The 21702-nt window shown below is 35.0% G+C and overlaps 1 protein-coding gene across 4 annotated transcripts in view; it reads right to left on the bottom strand.

Moving 5' to 3' along the window:
• MTREX (Mtr4 exosome RNA helicase) overlaps positions 1-21702 on the bottom strand; it is a 94723-nt gene that overhangs the window by 47754 nt on the left and 25267 nt on the right. For all 4 annotated transcript variants that reach the window (XR_004624068.1, XM_002928073.4, XM_034656238.1 and 1 more), the window contains 5 exons: positions 20535-20614; positions 18930-19040; positions 16694-16795; positions 14021-14146; positions 4078-4228 (listed from right to left, as the gene is read on the bottom strand). Coding sequence is in view for 3 of the 4 variants with exons in the window: in XM_002928073.4 (XP_002928119.1) it covers positions 4078-4228; positions 14021-14146; positions 16694-16795; positions 18930-19040; positions 20535-20614 (570 nt within the window). In the remaining variant the exon portion in view is untranslated. The remainder of the gene's footprint in view (positions 1-4077; positions 4229-14020; positions 14147-16693; positions 16796-18929; positions 19041-20534; positions 20615-21702) is intronic.

Below are 21702 nucleotides of genomic sequence, written 5' to 3'. Positions count from 1 at the left end.
ATCTTTTCACGTGCTTGTTTGCTGGCTAACAGTTTACTTTTTTTTTGGAGAAATGTCTATTGAAATACTTTGTTCATTTAAAAATTAAAATATCTGTCTTTTTGTTTTTTAAATTATAAGAGTTCTTTACATACTCTGGAAACTAGACCTGTATCAGATACGCGTTTTGCAAATAATTTATCCCATTCTGTGGGCTTTCTTTCTACTTTCTGTTGGTGTCTTTTAAGGTACAAAAGTTTTCAATTTTGATAAAACAAATTTACTTTTTCTTTTGTTGCTTGTGCTTTTAGTGTCTTATTTAAGAAACCACTGCCAAATTCAAGGTTACAGGGGTTTATACCTATGGTTTCTTCTAAGAGTTTTATGGTTTCAGCTCTTATATTTAGGACTTTCATTCAATTTCAGTTAATTTTTATAAATGGTAAGGATCCAATTTCATTCTTTTACGTATGGCTATCCCACTGCTTCAAGAGCATGTGTTGAAAATCTACTGACCACAGGTATATGGGTTTACTTCTAGTCTCTCAATTCTATTCCACTGATCCAACTTCTCTATTTAATCTGTGTGTTTTAGTTTCCTTATCCACAAAATGAAAATAACAAAAATACCCACAACCCCCTAAGACTATAATTTCCAGAAGATACGGAAAGTACTAAGAGTAGAGCTCAAAGTAAACACTCGGAGGATATTAATTGTATTAATTATTTTAATTAACTGTTGTATTAATTATTTTTACTACCATCTTCAACATTCTCACAGACTGCTCCCTCAAATTTCTGGTCTGCATTCCCTTATGCATAATACATCATCTTGATTATTTTTAAATGAACTGCAAGTCTTACAGGAAATGAATTCCATTCACTGAAGACAAGAAAGCTATTCTTAACACATATCATGGCAACAGACATTACCAAAAAGAGAAACAATTAGTAAACTGTAAGAGAATATTTGACAGACTAAAGTCAATAAAAAGATTTATAACGAAAACGACACAGAAATGTTAATACTGCTGCCCTATCTAAAATTATAGAGTAACACTGTTTGCAGGAATCAGTGAAACAATAAGCACTGACAGGAGGAGTTCAGGGAGACGATAAACATCTGCTTGATAAACAGATGCTTAAATACTGCTCCCCATCCTCTACTCCAAATCACTTCTGTGCTCAGACCATTTTACTAATGAGTCAAAAGTCTGAGACATTTTAAGAAGTCACATGTATCTTTTATCTAGAATTCTAACTATAGCTATATACAACTCCAGAAAGTAAGTGCAGTCAATCAAAGAGTAGACAAACCTGAGTATAAGAAGCTGGTTTCACTGCACTGTAGACCATAGAGGGAAGTCTCAATATCTTAGGAAACAGCATGTGAGAGATACTCCAATAAACTCTTAAGAGAGTTTGCAAACAATTTCCTCTTTTTCAGAGTGGGAAGGTGGTGGTTCCAAAGATATATTAATGGTTCCAAAGCTGTATTAATATAACATAGAGACCTGGGAGTGATGGGAAAATGGACTGCTATTCCCAGTACTGAGTAAATTTTCTAACAGGTTAAAGTTTAAACGGCTTCATTGATCTATAACAATACTATCAGTAATTAAAACAAATACGTAATGTCGACTTAACATAAATTATCTCATTTAATTCTCATGAATTGGTTCAATTAGTTATTATCCCAGCAGTTTAGATGAGCAAACTGAAGCTCAGATAGTCTTGAATCAAACCCATGTTTAACTTCGCAGCTCTTGCTATTAACCATGCCATTACCTATTAACGACACTAAACCAAAGATTAAAATTAACTTTGCATTTTTCCTTTCAGTACAGGGACAGTGAAATCCTCTAAGTTTTACTCTATAGCTCACTGGAAAATCTAATGTGGATTCAGCAAATCAAAAGGAAAAACATCTGATGTATGCCAGTCATCTAAGTTTGTTACAAAACATAAAGCACTGTGAGTTATAAAAAAAAGAATAATTCTATACTTCCAAAGACAACAATCTACATTTTAATTTGGATATACTAAGGTGGTGAAAATAATACCAGCTCTCTTGAAAAAGTTCTAGCAGTACCAATAGCAAAAAGAATTAAACCCTTCCTAAAAATAACTAAAACTGAGAATAAATTGCATTCAAAATGTATTCTGCATTTTTATTTTTATTTATTTATTTTTAAAGATTTTATTTATTTATTCGACAGAGAGAGAGACAGCCAGTGAGAGAGGGAACACAAGCAGAGGGAGTGGGAGAGGAAGAAGCAGGCTCATAGCAGAAGAGCCTGATGTGGGGCTCGATCCCATAACGCCGGGATCACGCCCTGAGCTGAAGGCAGATGCTTAACCGCTGTGCCACCCAGGAGCCCCAGTATTCTGCATTTTTAAAGCATACAGGATAGCCTTTATCACCTCTAACCATTTCATTCTACACTATTATGACTCTTTGGTCATACCACTCAGTCCTGCAAATTGTAGTAAAGGTGGTGCATCAATTCTCTTTCGTCACTTAAATTTCTACCTTTTCCTATTAAAATGTCTGTTCTACTCTTGACATTTCATTTTTTGTTTGTTTGAATTTCAAAAGGTCTTTGCCCTCTAAAAACAGAGGTGGGGAAAGCAGGGATAATTCAAGCAGAACAATAATCAAGTGTATAGTAGCAGAACCAGGAATTGCAGATCATGTTATTCACAATCCCTTTCAAAGGTAAGACAGTCAGAACCACCCTGAAAATAGCAGCAGCGGGGATTAAAGAGACAGAGGAAGGGGACTGGGAAATGATAGTAATATTTAAGTTCAGAGTATGTAGCAGAGTCGTTGTCAAAGTCATATTTAACAATTTGACTCCAGTGAGAAGTCATAAAAAAGAGTTTAAATAAATGGGAAAATACGTATTTCTTGCTCTATCCCCAAAACAGACCACCTTTTTTGACATACTGTCAGAAGGCCAATAGGAGCCTAATACTACATGACAGTGACTACATCATTTACCTCCGTTCACCTCATTATGTAGACACTTTATAATCTCACGTCATCACAAGGAAGGTGAGTATAGTGTAAGATATTTTGAGAGAAAGAGACCACATACACATAACTCTTATTACCATATATTGTTATAATTGTTCTATTAGTTACTGTTGTTAATCCCTTATTGTGCCTCATATATAAATTAAACTTAATCACAGGAATGTATGTATGTATACAAAAAAAACATAGTATATATAGGGTTCAGTACTATCTGTGGTTTCAGGCATCCAGTGGGAATTTTGGAACACGTAACCATGGATCAGGGAGAACTAATGTATTTAATTCTACCTTTAAACAACAACAACAACAACAAAACTTTTGTATGAGAGAAAAGTCAGAACTATGAAGTGTTGTGGCTGGCTGTGTAAGGTTACAAATGATTTTAACTTTACTCTGTATATTTTGCTCAATTTTCCATTTTTCCTTTTTGACAATGACTATGTATTATTTTTTATAAGATCTACCAAAACCGGTATTTTCAATCTTTGCCTCTGTTTTAGATTTTAATCAGCTCTCAGCCAAAATATCCTCTAAGGTAAGGATCAATACACAATTCTACTTGAACAGAGTTACCAAAGAATACTTTCTGAATTTTAGAAAGCATTATCATAAGAGGAGCTAGAATTTCGAAAAAGGCTGAACTCAAACCCCAGTTGGAGTATTAAATTTCCTTATTTATAAACTTATGCTGTGGCACTCTCTTACAATGAGAAAACAGTACAAGGGCAAGACTAACATATACATGCTTCTTACAGCTCAAATTTTAATATACCAGGATTTTATTATATGACTCATGAACATAAGCTATCATGTAATATGCCTATAACAATAAATTATATTAAATTTGAGTCAACTATAGAAAGGTATACTAGCAGGGTTTTCTAACTTTTAAAATGTTCTAGTCAGTTAAAATGACCAGATCGCAGTTCTTACTTTATGTAAAAGCCAAGATATGGCTAACCAGAAAATAAACAAAGGCCTAGGTGGCCAATAAGTCAGTAATTATGCTATTTACTCTCCTAGCTAAGAAAGCTCTGTTATAGTAATTTTATACTTACTCTCTACTACTCCTGGAATTGCTCTATAATGCTGAAACTGATAAAAGGATTTTTCCAACATGTACTCAGGATTAATTTCTTCTACACGTAGTAAGTTCAAAACCATGTTGTAGGTCAAATGGAAAGCACTATTTAGAGGATCGGCTGAGCCCTAAGAGAAAAAAAAAGACATGTCAATGTTGTGATTTTTTTTCAAATAAAATTTATATAGATACCTATTAAACTACTTAATAATTTAATCCATGTTAAGGAATATTATAGAAATATATTAAGTTCTTTCTTTTAAATGACCGATACCAAGTGATAAATAGTTGATCTTTAGAAAAGAGAAGGGAAAAAGTCCACTAAGTAGCAACTGTACTAGTTAAAATGCTGTTTGCCAAGTATGTTTAGCTCTCTGACTTCTAGGCACTTGGTAAGATTACACTTTCTGGCCCCCTGGTGGGTGAGGCAAATGAATTGTAACGATGTGTCACTTTCTGGCCAAGTATTTAATTGCTGGCGTGAAAAGCTATCTTTTCCCCTCTGGCACAGTGACTGTCACTGTGCAAGATGGTGGTTTCTCCATCATCTTGCATCCTTAAACAATAATAAGCAGAACCTCCTCCATAAACCTGCACTGAACAAGTAAGAGAAATAAACCTTTAAGTAATAGAGATTTAGGTCTGTTACTGCAGCATAACCTAGCCTGTGCTGACAGTGTACACTAAATTCATTTCAGAAAGATATTTATTTATTTTTTTTTTAAAGATTTTATTTATTTATTCGACAGAGATAGAGACAGCCAGCGAGAGAGGGAACACAAGCAGGGGGAGTGGGAGAGGAAGAAGCAGGCTCATAGCGGAAGAGCCTGACGTGGGGCTCGATCCCATAACACCGGGATCACGCCCTGAGCCGAAGGCAGACGCTTAACCGCTGTGCCACCCAGGCGCCCCCAGAAAGATATTTAGATAAAAATTAGCATCTTAAAACTCAGCTGCCTGGAGTGACATAAAACCACCTGCATAATTTACAGACCATTCTTTACATGTATTTTCATAATTCTTTTATTTCCTCCTGTGACTGTTACCAAAGAAGGTTAAGGCTAATGGTTAAGCAGAATAAAGTATTTATCTACACTATGGTGACCTTTACTCACTAAAAGGTTTCTATCCAAATACTTCCTTGAGATCTAAAATTTTCTTTCAGCAGTCTTTCTTCAGAAATATTTTAATGCAAATACTTAAAAATGAAAATGGTTTTGTAGTTACACATAGTGAAAAAGGACTTCAAGTACCTCCACTCTGACCTCAAACTTTCTAACCAATTTTCTTTCCAGACTATCTCTTAAAGGCCCTGTGCACAAAGCATCCCTACTGGGGAACTACTCCCTCAAGGACCTCCTTGAGCCAAAAGACTCCACTCAGGACTAATCCCAAAAGGAGGGACAACTTCACCCGCCATGTCCACCTGCACATACCCAGGGACCCTTGTCCTACATTTTCCTTATATAAAACTGTGAAGTATTTTCGGTACTTTGGAGACAGTCTTTGAAACGCGGTCTTCCTGGTATTGGCCTGACTGAAATAAATTCTTTTGTTTCACCACTTGTTTCTTTTTTAATTTTGCCTGTGGTGAGTGGCTAAACCTGCCCTGTTTGGAACCCCCAGAGCCAGCTGCTCTTGCACCTCTATGTTCCAGATACAATATAGGAGAATAATCAATTCTCAGGAGATGCATGCTGAAGTATTTAGAAGTGAAGTGTCACAAAGTATGCTATGTATTTCTAAATGGCATAGTAAAATAACACAAATACTCTTAGGGTGGTCAGGGGCTCTTAAATTGAGGTCCACAGACCAACCTAATAGCATAATTCTAAACATATACATATAGAATTTTATAAGAAGCAGAGCTTTCGTCACAGTCTTAAGTGAAAGTACTCCTTAACTCCTGAAAAATTAAGAGCCTTTCACCCTAGAGGCATAGTTACTAAGTCCCTAAAACCTTGATGTTTATGAACTTTCCTTGAAAATAAGGCAAAGGGAGATGTGAAATTAGTATGAAAATCAAATTCTTGGAGGAGAGAGGAATTTAAAGACAACTTCAGCTATTTCACAATTCTGCAAACAGATGCAGCCCTTACTTTTCTGTTTTTTGTTTTGTTTTTTTTTAAGATTTTATTTATCCATTTGACAGAGACAGCCAGCAAGAGAGGGAACACAAGCAGGGGGAGTGGGAGAGGAAGAAGCAGGCTCCTAGCAGAGGAGCTTGATGCGGGGATCGATCCCAGAACGCTGGGATCACACCCTGAGCCGAAGGCAGACGCTTAACGACTGCGCCACCCAGGAGCCCCATTTTTCTGTCATTTTTTTTTTTTTTGTATTATTACCTCCTCTCAGAAATTTGGGGCTTCAATATTACCAATGTTTATTTCTAAGCTCAAACTCTACTTCTGCATTCTCAACTGCTGTAGAATACACCTGGGAATTCTCAGTCACCTGAAACTCAACTGGGCATTTTGACATTGCATCTAAGTGAGCCCAAGACAGTCCCCATCTACAACTGCTATGCTGGTGTAACTCTTAAAAGCACCCTTTTCCACTCCTACTGTAACCTAATTTGGGTGATAAATAATAATATGGTTACACTATCTAAAATGAAACTTCTCTCTCTTGCTCTTTCCCATTCCTGAGTTTCACCCTTACAAAGATTGTTAGTGAGATTACTGAATTTGTCACCAGCTAGACCCCAAGCCCTGACCTTTACTGCTTATGGGCTTACACTCACTGAGCTTTGTCCCAGTCTTCCTAAAGCTCTTCTTTCTAGTTGATCTCTTAAGTGATGCAAAAGACCCGCAAGGCATAACATCCCGTGAGGAAAACCGAAACTACCCTCAAGCAGTAAAAACTGCCCTAAAGAGGAGCTAGCTCCCAGACCACCCCGACCAGTTGGAATTCAATCACAGAATTTCATCTGCACAGATGAACCAAGGAAGGACCAACGGTTACCTTAGCTCATTTTAATACTAAGATCTCTGCCCAAGGAAGAACACAGTCTCGTTTATACAGCATACTATGTATGTATAGGCAATGTTTCATTAAAGTGCATGCCTTATGCCTACTTCCACAGATGATGACAAGTCTAAATATTCATCCTAACCCTAAATAAAGGAATCCATCACCCCTACTCAGGGAATCACAACTTTGGAAGTTATTCCCTGTGATCTTATTTGTTGCAAATAAAATCCCTTATATGACAACTCCACCTAGTGTAATTTCTGTGGCTCTGCAAGGAGAACTTATGATAGTTCAATTATAATTTGATTAATGGGTAATGAAATTACCCTTTAAATTCCAATTTAAGAGGTCTTCCTTTCTTCTGCTTTATCCCTTTTTTAAATTTTAATCAACCAATGGTTGCAGATTATTTCCTCAATATATCTTAGATTAATTCTTTTGTTTATCACTGCCATCACAGACTTCGAAGTTTCATCAGACCTGATCTAGATCACTGCAACTATCATCCTAACTACTTTGGTTTCAATTTCCCTTACAATTTAGTCAGCATACTGCCGTCAGACAAACCAAAATACAATTTCACTGTAACAGAATACTCTATTCACCAGTAATGGCTATTTAAGGGCCCTGTAGATACTGAAATTTAGGTCATACCAAATGGTTTTATTTTCCTTTAATGAAATAGAAAACGGAACATAATGAGTTCTCATATACACAAAAGGTATATATTTGAGGTGATGGATGTATTACCTCTATGATGAGAATCCTTTCACAATGTATTCATGTGTCAAATCATCACATTGCACAATTTAAATAATACAATTTTTAAACTATACCTCAATAAAGCTGAAAAAAACCACAATCCATCATAGTAGAAATGTGTTGTTCTAATAAACATTTCAGGTACACAGAGCACATTTATACACGGAAGTAAACTGCACTGTACATACTGTAATAAACTGTATTTTTTTGCTAAAGGTTGGGGTAAAAAAGTCTCAAAAAATACTGCGACTCAGATGTGAACACCCAGTCTGAACACCCAATCTAGCAACCAAGAAAATAAACTCATCTCTCTCATCTGTAAGTATCCTGTGGTCTAGCAAAACTAAGGAACCCAAATACAGTTATGTTAATTCTTGATTCTGAAGCCATTTCTTTTTTCTTAAAATATGCTTCTTGCCAGTTCTGGAAATCAAAATCCAACCCCCACTCCCACCCCTTTCATGCAGCAGGATCCATTTCCTCCATAAAACCTTAAATCACAATCATCTAGTCTAGAATTATCCCAAATTTTCCCAAATTGGAGTTATTAAATACCATGCCATTCAGTCATATACTGCTCCCTGTTCACTTTCTGTTCTATATATGTATGTAAATAGATTCCCCAAGTTTAAAAATGGCCACGTCAAGGAAGCATGTGCCAATCACTGTACTAATCACTTAAATAAATTTTCAATTCACAATATTCCTAACAAAACTGATTTACTTCTTAATTTTGAACAAGAAACAGGTTCAGAGATGTGAAGAGACTTGCGTAGGCTAAAGAGGTAGATGAACTTTATGGCATCACTGGGCTGAAGTTCTCCCAAAGGGCAAATCAAAAATGCAACTTATTTCACATCTCTGTTTTTCAATATCCATATTACTAAAATTATACGAACCCTTAAATGTTGACCAAGTATTTCTCAACTTTTTATATATTTAATTTGATCAGCCAAATTATAAAAATTTTAATATATCAACAGAAAGCCTAAAAAACAGTCACCTGAAATTTAACTTGGAACAACAGCAGCCAGTGCTAAGATTTTGAACTTCAGCTTCATTCTAGAAAAACATTTAAGGATTCTTTTAGCTGACAAGTCGTTCACCGAAAGCTAGTAAGACAGAGAGCTAAGCAGATCAATTTTCCAAAGCAGATTTGTAATAACACCCTTTGAATGCTATTCTACTTTTAATAATTTCTGAAGTTTTAGAGTATATGGTTCATTCAGGCGAGCAGTTTAAAAACTCCCAGTCTAAATATTTTTGCACTTTGAACGGTTACAATGGAAGATAGAAGAATATGGACAAATGTGGGTCTTCTCACTTCTCCAAAAAAAAAGTCCATAAGTAATCATCTTGAGTGAGAGAACTTTAAGAGAATAGGTATGTTCTTCCTAAAGTTCCAAAGACTTTAAAATACCCAGTAAAGTCAAAATTATTTTTCCTTCAAATAAGTTTCATTTTCCTTAGCCATTAACAATGTATCTTAGGTTGAAATGAACACACAACTGTCTAGCATCAGAAAGCGTGCACAGTCTCTTAGAAGTAGCACTTCATGTACTATAAGAAAGAAGTAAGTTTATTTAACCACTTCAGAAATTATAGAAATAGGTTTATTTTGATAAAACGAATAATGACATTTCCTCAAAGTACTATGATGGTTTTACATTCTTTTGAAAATATGGGCACTATATTGGAATGCATATTTCTTCTGGTAATACTGGAGAGATGTAAAGGAGCTCTTAACTGCTGAAGAATAAAAGATGCATTCACCAGTCTTTTTGGAAGGCTATTATACACACGCTTTGTATCTGACTCAACTTATCATTTATGCAAACATTATAACGAATTGATTTTGTTTTTTTAGCTCCTGTCAAACAAACCCAAGAACAAACCCCTGTCTTATCTCAAATTCTATGTAAGCTAATAGATAAAAAATCTATTTTATTTGTGGACTCATAAATAAAAAGCAATGGATGCAGAGCGACCTAACTGGCTCAGTCAGAAAAGCATGTGACTTGATCTCAGGGTCATGAGTTTGAGTCCCACACTGGGAGCAGGGAATACTTTAAATAAATAAACTTTAAAAAAAGGCAATGGATGTGAAAGTATTAGATAAACAGACAAGAAGAGGACACTATAACAATAGCAGAACTGGAAAAGTTGAATAGGTTTTTATAATGCTTGGTAGAAAACTAGTCAAGCCAAAGAAGCTAAAGAAAGAAATTACTAAAATATTTTAAATGCAAGATCATTAAATGATTTACATGCACAAATATTTAAGTGTGTGTGTGCATGTTGAGATATTAGAAATCTCAATTTATAATCTTTAGTCAACAAGCAATAAACACATGTATTCTGCCATCTTTCTGGCTAAGACTACTTAATCCAACAACAGGAAAAATGATTAGATATGACAAACATCTGAATTTTACAAATGTACAAAGCATACTAATTATTTTTACATACAATAATATGAACAATCTACATACTTTAATTATTATTTGAGAAAATATTCTATTTATTAAAGTCCTATTACTTAAGAGCAAATCTTAATCACTGTTGCTTAAAAGAAAATAGACCTGATGTTATTATAATGATTTATTAGTTCATATACTGTATTAAGAATTATGTCAAAAGAACAAAGTGCTGTCAGGCCAAATTCGGTTTGAACCAGTAAATGAAAAATCTATTTGCATGAGGTACTAAGAAGTATGGGTACTGGCGGTTAGAAGCATGCACTCTGAAACCAGACTGCATGACTTTAAAATCAGCATCTGCCATTTAAAAACAATATGACTTTTGAAAAATTCTTAACCTCTATATGCCTTATTTATTTATAAAACTGGGATAATAACAGTAATTATTTCAGAGCCTAAGACATGTTGAGTATTCTATAACTATTAATTGTTATTTTTCTTAGTAAGTTGCCTACAAATTCCTTAATGATAGTAAAACCACCTGAAAAAATCCCAGAGGACAAAAATAGTAGTGCATTTACTCTCAATAAAAGAAATGTGTCTAGAAACCAAGAAACACACACACATATTTGCTTATAAAATTGCAGTATCATCAACAAGCAGGTACTATATCCTTTAAAGAAGTCAAACTATACACCATTCAAAGTGAAAGTTACCATTTCACACTCACTAGGGTGATGATTATAAATCAAAAAGACAGATAATAACAAGCGTTAGCTAGAAGGCAGGGAAATGAGAACCCTCATACATTGCTGATGAGAATGTAAAATGGTACAGTTGCTGCTGAAAAGCGGTCTAGCAGGTCCTCAAAAGGTTACACATAGAATTACGTATGACCTAGCAAATTTCACTCATAGGTATATACCCAAAAGAAGTAAAAACATGTTTGCATAAAAACTTGTAAAGAAACAATCATAGCAGCATTATTCACAACAGCCAAAATGGACAAACAACCTAAATATACATCTGCTAATAGATGGATAAAAAACCTGTAATATATCCACACGAAAGAGTAATACTCATCAATAAAAAGGAACGAAGTGCTGATACATATTACAAGTATGGATGAAACTTGAAAATTTTATGCTAAAGAAAAGCCAGATACAAAAGATCACATATTATCTGACTAAATTTATATGAAATGCCTAGAATAAGCAAATCTATAGAGACAAAGAGTAGATTAGTGGTTTGCCTAGGGCTTACGGGAAAGGGAAGGGTTAGGAATGAAATGGAGAGTAATATTTAATGGGTATAAAGTTCCTCTTGGGCTAATAAACACGTTCCAAAATTGATTGTAATGATGGTGGCAAAACTCTGTGAATGTATTAGAAGCCATGAAAATGGGTGAACTGTATGCAATATGAATTATATTTCAATAAAGCTGTTTTTAAACATTCATTTAAGAAATAATAGAGAAATTAGAATCCTTGCACACTGATGGTCAGAATGCAAAATGGGGGGCGCCTGGGTGGCACAGCGGTTAAGCGTCTGCCTTCGGCTCAGGGCGTGATCCCGGCGTCGTGGGATCGAGCCCCACATCAGGCTCTTCTGCTATGAGCCTGCTTCTTCCTCTCCCACTCCCCCTACTTGTGTTCCCTCTCTCGCTGGCTGTCTCTATCTCTGTCAAATAAATAAATAATAAAAAATCTTAAAAAAAAAAAAAAAAAGAATGCAAAATGGCACAGCCACTATGTAAAACAGTATGCATATTCCACAAAAACTGGGGGAGTGGGGCGGGAAGAGCTACATATGATCTGGCAATTCTACTTCTGGGTATTTACCCAAAAGAATCAAAATGAAGACACTGGACAAATAATACTCCTATGTTCAGTGCAGTGCTATTTACATAGTCAAGATGTAAAAACAACCTAAACGTTCATCAATAGGTGAACAGATAAAAAAAAAAATGTGATATATACATACAATGGAATACAATTCGGTCTTAAAATTCTGCAGTATGTGACAACATGAACTTTAAGAACATTACGCTAAGTGAAATAAACCAGTCACAGATAGACTAACACTGCGTGATTCCACTTATACGAATTTTCTAAAATCGTCAAATTCAAAGAATCAAAGAGTAGAATGGTGGTTGCCAGAGACTGAGGAGGGGTATAAAAGGGTAGTTACTAATCAAAGGTCGTGAAGTTTCAGTCAAGGAAGATAAATTAAGCTCCAGAGACATGCTGTATGATATTGTACCTACACTCAACAATAACATATCTTAAAAATCTGTTGAGGGTCCATGTTAAGTGTTCTTACCACAATAAAATTTTTTAAATAAAAGACAATAGAACTTTTACACCTAAGTACACTTTATGTTCAGAAATGTCAAGCAAATAGAATGAAATATCTGTACTAAGGAAACCAGAAGCTGTCATTAAAATATTACCTACTACTATTGGCAACTTGATTCACCTTTTTCCATACATAGAACAGAAGGAGAGAAAAACTGTTTCTGTTGCACAATCTGAAGACTAAAAATACCAATTTTCAATCTTCTGTCATTTTCTTTACATGAAGAACTGAAGTTACATGACACTTAAAAATAGGTTTCCAAGTGTTAATCTTTAAAAGTGAAAATAAGACACCATATGATCATTATGAATATGTACAGAGAAGCTTCGTCTTCACTCACATTAAACACATTTTTTTAAAAAACATACACTTTTACTTATTTTTGCTTTAGCATACCAGATTTCCCACAACCATATCTCAAATTCTCCTTGCAGTTCACAAGTCTTTGAAATTAAAAAGAGTCTGTTTCAAAGAGATACTGACCTATGTAGACTTAACATGTTTTGGAGCCTTAGCTAATGATCTGGTAGTTAATTTAATATTTTTAATTAATTTTTTAAAGATTTTATTTATTTGTTTATTTGAGAGAGAGAGAGAGCACAAACAGGGGGGAGAGGAAGAGGAAGAGGGAGATCCAGACTCCCCGCTGAGCAGGGGGCCCGATGTGGGACTCAATCCCAGGACCCTGGGATCATGACCTGAGCCCAAGGCAGATACTCAACCGACTGAGCCACCCAGGTGTCCAACTTTTAATTAATGTTAAGTTTCCCATCTTAGAGTTTTCTCTAGGAATTTGTTTTAAAAACTTCATACCACATGGAGAAGAAGGAAAGCAACCAGGGCAAACTTACCGGAAAAGCTCCCCAACACAAAACAAAAATAAAACCCTTAAAACAATCTAAAAAACAAATATTAAACAAGCAAAATGAACAAGCTAATTTGAAATAAAACTTAAAAATTTAAATTAATTTATTGGGATATTTATGATCCATCAATAGGCAGTATTAGAATGGTAGACTGTAGAATTAAGCTATCTGGACTTGCAAAGGTAGGGGAAGGTATCATGTGCCCTATTTCCTGCTCTGATAGGTGAAGAGCAATTTGTTCAGTGTAGAAGGCAGTTATAGAGATTGTCTTAAATCTGGAGGGCAAAGTAAACATTTCTGCCCTGAGGATCTTTACATGCCCTTCATCACATGAGTTATGCTTCACTTACTAGAACAGAAAGTAGGGTACAAAATATCAGCACTTTGCAGTTAGCCTTTTCTACCTTCCAAGCCTAGATAGTTTAGTAAATTACCTCATCTACTTGGAAAGGTATCTGAACTGATACAACTAATTTCAAAGTGGCTCCTGAAGTATGTTTCTCAAATTGCTGGTGAAAGCAGAGAATCTTAACTCGGTTACCTTAAGTAGCTGTTTTCCAATCGTTGGGCTCATCTTTTCATCCACCATAAGAATTACAATTCCTCTATCATCCATTCCCCTCCTTCCAGCTCGACCAGACATCTGAATGTATTCACCAGAGGAAATCTGAGTGAACATAATTAAAAAACCAGAGTTAAGGAGAAAACCTAGTGAAAAATATATTCTTAAATTTTTATCACAAAATACATAAGCACAACTTATACACTCCAAAAAAGGAAACATGACTAAAAACATCAACTTTTAGATGTTTAAGTAAAAACACAAAAATGTAAAACACTTGAGTAACATTATAAAACTAAATTTTAGCTCCAAAATAATCAAACAGACCAAAGCTACAGGGAGGACTGTTAATTCACTGACATAAAATATCTTTGAGCCAGATGTTCTGGGAAACAGTAAAGTCTAAGAAAACAGAGAAGGAGTCAAACTCTATAAAATATCAATTCTGACTTGATCATAATAGACTTATATTAATTTGCAAACTGAGATTAATATAAAACAAATGTTTATTATTTTTAAAGTACAATTCTCTTATTTTTTTGGGATACGTCCCTGGAGTTCAGTAGAGCTCATTCATCACTAAGAAGAACCTAGTCAAAAAAGGTTAGTAAGCCTTTTCAGGGTGACATTCAACAACTAAGACAGCAGGCAAAGTTTTATCTGTAAGTGCTTCTGTACTATTCTCTGATGGAAAGGGTCCACAGTTTTCAGATTCCCAAAAAATATCTGACACAAGAAAAGTTAAGCTACAAGAATGCATATTACTGACAGCATCAAAAAACAGACATAACAACCTGGGAGAAACAAAGGCACCAGAAAAAACAACAACAAAAAAGCTAATCCTAAAAAAGATCTGAAAAGAACATTTCAAAAAAGCAATGCAACAGAACCTCAACAGGGCCCAAGGGCATCATTATAACATTATGGCATGTTACAGGTTTTGGGTCTAATAATATGATATTGAATCATCAAGAAAAGATTGCTTTCTTAAGTTCAATTATCCACTATACTCTGCAGACTTACTCTAAGGTCCTTAGGATGCCAAGAAGCATATAAAGTCACAAAAGACTTACTTATTTTCTTTCTTTCTTTCTTTTTTTTTTTTTTAAAGATTTTATTTATTCATTCGACAGAGATAGAGACAGCCAGCAAGAGAGGGAACACAAGCAGGGGGAGTGGGAGAGGAAGAGGCAGGCTCATAGCAGAGGAGCCTGATGTGGGGCTCGATCCCATAACACCGGGATCACGCCCTGAGCCGAAGGCAGAAGCCCAACCGCTGTGCCACCCAGACACCCCTACTTACTTATTTTCTTATGGCATCAATTTTATTCGGAGAATTAAGTAATTTTAAACTAATGGATAAAATAAAGATTTTAAAAATTTACATTATTTTAAAATATAAAACATGAAACTGTTAACTGCATTATAAGCAGGAATCACATTCTATGTGAATTAAATTATTAAAAGTCCAATTTTAGAAAGTTACAGGTCACAGAAAATTTTTGAAGACTATGTAAAAATTTCTAAAGAGAAACGGCACCTGCCTCACTGTACTTTTATTTCTCTTTTGTATAGCATCCAATACATTTTAAAATAAAACAAATCAAGAAAAAAATGCTTTGCCTTTACAATTCTACCATGAGTGTTTTTCAGTGCTTTGATGATTAGTAATTACTGCCAGCAACTTCTCTGAGTACAAAAGAATCACCATTTTCAAGGATTAGGTTAGCTGCAGAATAGCTGACTACTTAAAAATTTCTCCCAAAGCCAGTTTATCTGAGCCTTGCACTGGATACTCAAAGTAGAAATCTACCTGCTTTTCACCTCTGTGGAGCCCCACTGTCTACCCTAGTAAATACCCATGTGTCGTTGTTTCTGTTTCAGGACTGCCTTCTCTAATGAAGCCTTCAATGACCCCTTTTATATAAGTGACTTCTATGCTTTATCCTTCTGTACATACTTCTCAGAATCCATAATACAATATTTTATTGCACATCCGTCAATTTTCACCTGCTACTAAGTTTCTTTAGAGACTGGGTTTAACTTTAACAAATTTAAATGTTGTAACTGTTTACTGAATGGGTTACTTGACTCTGGATTAAGAATTTACTTTCTACCCAAATCCACTGTTTTACCCATGATTTAAACTTTCTCTCCTTCCTTCTGCCTTAGAAATTATGTGCAAACCTGTTAAAACTTCTATTTTAAACCTGAAAGATAAAATAGTGACCTGCAACTGGAGCCACTGCAGATTTGGTGCCTTAAACACCCTAAACTTTAAGAAAGGAACATTCTAGATATATTTAAAATACTTTAAAGCACTCATAAATCATCTGCACACTTATCCCTCATCATCAAACTCTTCCACCAAGGGAGATTTTTGTTTTTGTGTTAGCCAAAAAAACCCCCCCAAAAACAAAAACCCACCAAAATCAAACAAACAACCCCCCCCCCAAACAAACCAAAACAAACAAACCTAACAGACAGAAATGACGGATCTGAAGTTAAACCTTGATGAACGTGTTTACTGGTTCAGGTACAAGTTCTTCAGTATTTGGAACTGAAAATCTCAAAGATTATGTAAGCCCAAATTACCTTAGGTAAAACAAGTAAAGTAAAAAATATTCCAATTATGTTAACTATTTTACTTACCCATCGGAAATCTTTCCCATCAAATTTCCGGGCATTTGTAAATAAAACAGTTCTAGCTGGCATATTAATTCCCATTGCAAAAGTCTCTGTGGCAAACAAGGCCTAAATAATTGAATAATTATATGATTAAACATGTATTTTATTAAGCTGAAACACTAGTTTTGTAATTTTCAAGTAGAAACAAAACATTAATTTTAAAATTAGTTGTTAATGAAACTCTGCAAAAATAAAACAAGCTAGTTCCAGATGTAATTCAGTATTTATATATAAAATTACTAGATGATACCTAATGTCCCTTGCATCCCAGAAATTTTTTAATTCAGGGAAAATAGTCCTTCTTAAATTCCAGTGGTGGTACCTTAAAGAGGATACTACTGATAGATCTAATGTACAAAGCATGAGGCTGTAGATTACTTTTCTAAACATAGAAGTCACATTTCCTGGCTTTCTGACTGATGATGCAACAGTTTGGATGCAACAGGATCTGCGAGGGGCAAACAGAATCGGTGGCTAAGTTCACTTTTAAGACTTTACCAACAAGAAATTGACCACAAAAAAAACTGTGTGGCTTAAGCACACAAAGGTATAAATACATACAAGTAAAGTTACTGAAGTACTATTAATCTAAATTTTCACCAGTAGGGAAGATAAAAACATCTTTTATTTCATCAACTCAAAAGAAAGCTATTCATCTATTAAAAAGAATGAAAAGCTACACGTACGACAGAACTGGATAATAGCATGGGTAGCATTTTTTTGTTTACAAAATAAGTCAAGTATTATTTGTATCTTTGCTAGTGGGTATTCCTGGGAAGTGAAGGGGAATGATGGTCTTTCATTTTTTTTACTTTATTCACAATTGTTCTATTTGACTTTCACCACAAACAAGTATCACTTACATTTTTAAGAAAAGATTCTTTAAAATGAGCCTCAACAATAACCTATAAAGGAATATCAAAAGGGCCTTACCGGGACCTAAGTAGAAATAGTGATCAATTCTTGATCTAAAATATCTCAAGTATGTTCTTTAAAGTGAGTAAATTTCTTTTAAATATTCTACTTAGTGCTCAGATTCTCATGATAAATCTCTGATTTTTAAAATTCTAACCTGATTTTTGTTTTTTTTAATTTTTTTTTAAAAGATTTTATTTATTTGACAGAGATAGAGAGACAGCCAGTGAGAGAGGGAACACAAGCAGGGGGAGTGGGAGAGGAAGAAGCAGGCTCATAGCGGAGGAGCCCGATGTGGGGCTCGATCCCATAACGCCAGGATCACGCCCTGAGCCGAAGGCAGACGCTTAACCACTGTGCCACCCAGGCACCCCCTAACCTGATTTTTAAACATAAAATCATTTGTGAATCATATATAGGCTTCTGACTACATTTTGAAGTTGTTTCCATTTTTAATACCCCATTTCTGGGTAAAGATATCAACATAACCTTCAGAATTAAATTAGACTCTCTGCGGTTTAAATTAGCACATACCTAAAAAACTCTCTTTTATAACTACCAGCATTCTTCTTGTCTTCTCTAAACTAATCGTTTTAATCTGTATATAGATAGGAGTCCACTATAGAATCAGCTCCACTTTTGAAAATTAAATAGCACCTTCTGCAAAATTCCACACTGTATAGTATTACCATTTTTTACTTTAATTACAGGAAAGGAAACCAATGATTTTTTACCTACAGCCCAAAATGTATGTAGTATAATACTATACATAAAAATCAAGTCGAGGGTGCCTGGGTGGCTCAGTCGGTAAGGCGTCCGACTCTTGGTTTTGGCTCAAGTCATGATCTCAAGTCATGATCTTTTAAACACTGAGAAATTGAACCCGAACCCCGCATCTAGGCTCCACACTCAGTGGGGAGTCTGCTTAAGATTCTCTTTCTCTTTCTGACTCTCTCTGCCCTGCCCCCCACTGATACGCACTCTTTTTAAAATAAGTAAGTCTTAAAAAAAAAAATCAAGTTCATCAACTAAGTCATTCCATAGGACTTTGTTTAACACACACACGCATGCACACACACACACAAGCTGCCTATAAATAGTGTTCGCAATAATTTTCAAAGTGTTAGGGCACCTAGCTGGCTCAGTCGATAAAGCATGCACCTCTTCATCTCAGGGTTGTGAGTTCATGGCCCACAATGGGAATGTAGCCTACTTTAAAAAAGTAACAATAATTTTCAAACTATGCATACAACACAATTCTAAGGCATAATAAATAAAATCATACCTTTATCAATCCTTCAGAAAACAGAATTTCTATAGTTTCTTTCAAAATAGGAAGTAAACCACCATGGTGAATACCAATCCCTCGCTTCAATAGAGGAAGTACATGTTCAACCTGTGATTAGAATAACGTTTATTTTTCAGTGATGTACAGAAAACGGAAATAAAAAATATGTTAAACTAAAAAATATTAAACTAACCAAACCCATATTCCCAGAGATTATTAAACTCAAAACTCAATATAATTCTGCCCCAGCTTTTCCTAATATGGAAGATATACTTAAAATAAAATTCATATATGCACTGCTGCCTCATTCAAATTTTCCAGCATCACTTCATCTCCCCAAATACTAAAAATGAGGGCAGAGTATGCATCTGCACAAAATAAACTTAAAAAATACTAGCCAGCTCCAACGAAAAAAAAAATAAGTATAAAGCATACTTAAATATGTACTTCATCCAAAAACAAATGGCTACTGAAGAGTTCACCCTCATTAACACTTTATCAAATGCCATTACATGTCTATTAAAACTGTGGTGGGATAACAAAGATGTATAAAGACATGCCTTAGACCTCAAATACTAATAATTCAGCTGGGAAGAAAAATTACAAGAAAATCTTCTAAGTTAAATAGTCTTTTAAACACTGAGAAACATGCTATTGCATTTTTATCATAAATCCCTTATATATCAGAGTAATCATTTGTAAGCAGAATATAGCCTCCCAAATTTCTTTTCACAGAACAAAATTTTCACGTCTTAGGTCACATTGAAACAGTTCTCAGGTTTGGATGCACATTAGAATCATCTGGAGAGCTTTTCAAAGATCCTAATGACGACAATACACACCAGACCAATTAAATCAGAATCTCTGAGAGTGGCACTCAGGAATTCAGTATATTTTAGAAATCCCCAAGCAATTCCAACAGCTACAGGAAAAATTCCTTGGATTAAAAGCAGAGCAGACATTAAATTCCTCACTAAAGACATGATTTTCATTAGGTGTTTTGTTGGTAGACTTATGAATTAAGAAATTTAGTGACTTTGCGTAACCTGGGTGGCTCAGAGAGTTGAGCATCTTTTTTTTCCCCCGTTAAGATTTTATTTGTTTATCTGAGATAGGGGGAGAGAGAGCACAAGCAGGGGGAAAGGGCAGAGGGAGAGGGAGAAGCACACTCCCCACTGAGCAGGGAGACCGACGTGGGACTGGATCCTAGGACCCTGTGTCGGGTACTGAGCATGGAGCCTGCTTGGGATTCTCTGTCTCCCTCTTCCTTTGCCCCTCCCCTGCTCACACACTCTCTCAAAAAAAAAAAAAAAAAATTTAGTGACTTAAAATTAATAATTTTGTGTTATTAGGAACAGAAGCAGTAACTTCCACACCATGTTAGCTTTCAGAGAAGAATTCCCTTAGGCAGCACATCTTTCCCCTTGTCACCTTTTCAGAAATTCAAAATACAAATCAAGGTATTATTTCAGTGTACAATGCAACGTATTTACTGCAGTGTGTAAACAATGCAATATATAGTAACAAAATCAAGAAATGCAAAGTAAAAATATGCTATCACACTTAATATCCACATTTTACTTAGTGACACTAAACACAAACCTGAGGGAGTTTTTTATCTTCATCAGACAAGCAGTCAATGGCATTACTGAATACTTCTTCAACCATCTTCTTTTCTTCATCTAAGAAAAAATTCAAAGGTACATAAATATCTAAGTGAATCAGTGATACCAAACTTCACAGACTGCAAACAATAAAAGTTTATAAAGAATAAAAGTAGAGTTAGTATTTAAGGCAGAAGGCAAAGTGGGGGAATGAACCATGAGAGACTGTGGACTCTGGGAAACAAACTGAGGGCTTCAGAGGGGAGGGGGGTGGGGAAATGGGATAGGCCAGTGATGGGTAGTAAGGAGGGCACATATTGCATGGTGCACTGGGTGTTATACGCAAGTAATGAATCCTGGAACTTTACATCAAAAACTGGGGATGTACTGTATGGTGACTAACATAATATAATAATAATAAAAAAAAAAAAGAAGGCAAAGTAGATAAAAATTATTTAACAAAATTCACTGCATTTCAAAACATATCTAACAGAAAATTCATCCGTGAGTAAAAGTACTATTTTATAAAATAAACAAAAACTACACTACGTGCTGTACATCTAATAATTAAGTCTAACAATTACAGATCCCAGGGATAATTTTTATACATTATTGAGGAAAGTAAGGTTTAAGGTTTACAGCAAATAATGAAGGCTGCTATTAACCGTTAGAGGAGCAATGTCAAAGCCTATGCTCTTAACTATTATACTGCTTTCTTGTACAGTATCTATTAAATAATATGTAGTCAATAAATATTTGTTCAGTTAATCAACATACGACCTTGCAACATTAAGCAAATGCAGTACTGGTAGTTATAAGGAAACATGTCTAAGCAGAGCAATTCACTCAAAAAATAAAACATTACTAACTTTAGGAGTTTACGTGGGATATCTGTTTTTACTTTGCCCTGGGTAAGTAAAAAGCAGCTCTAAAACGCATGGGTTAATTCTGTGCCTTGATAATGAAAGCACTACGAACTGACATTTGATTCTGGATGACTGAGGATATTATTTACTTCTCATTATACAGGATTACATATGTAAAAGGATAAACTGAATAATAAATGGGCTGGTATAAAGTATGCTGAGTTTTTGGATAGGCTATGCTACTTTCTAGCTGTGTGACTTTAAGTGAGTTACATTCACAGATAATATGTGGAAAAATTA

Source organism: Ailuropoda melanoleuca, chromosome 3 (genome assembly GCF_002007445.2).
Source record: "Ailuropoda melanoleuca isolate Jingjing chromosome 3, ASM200744v2, whole genome shotgun sequence".
NCBI lineage: Eukaryota > Metazoa > Chordata > Mammalia > Carnivora > Ursidae > Ailuropoda > Ailuropoda melanoleuca.
This window is presented reverse-complemented; position numbering and strand designations above follow the sequence as displayed.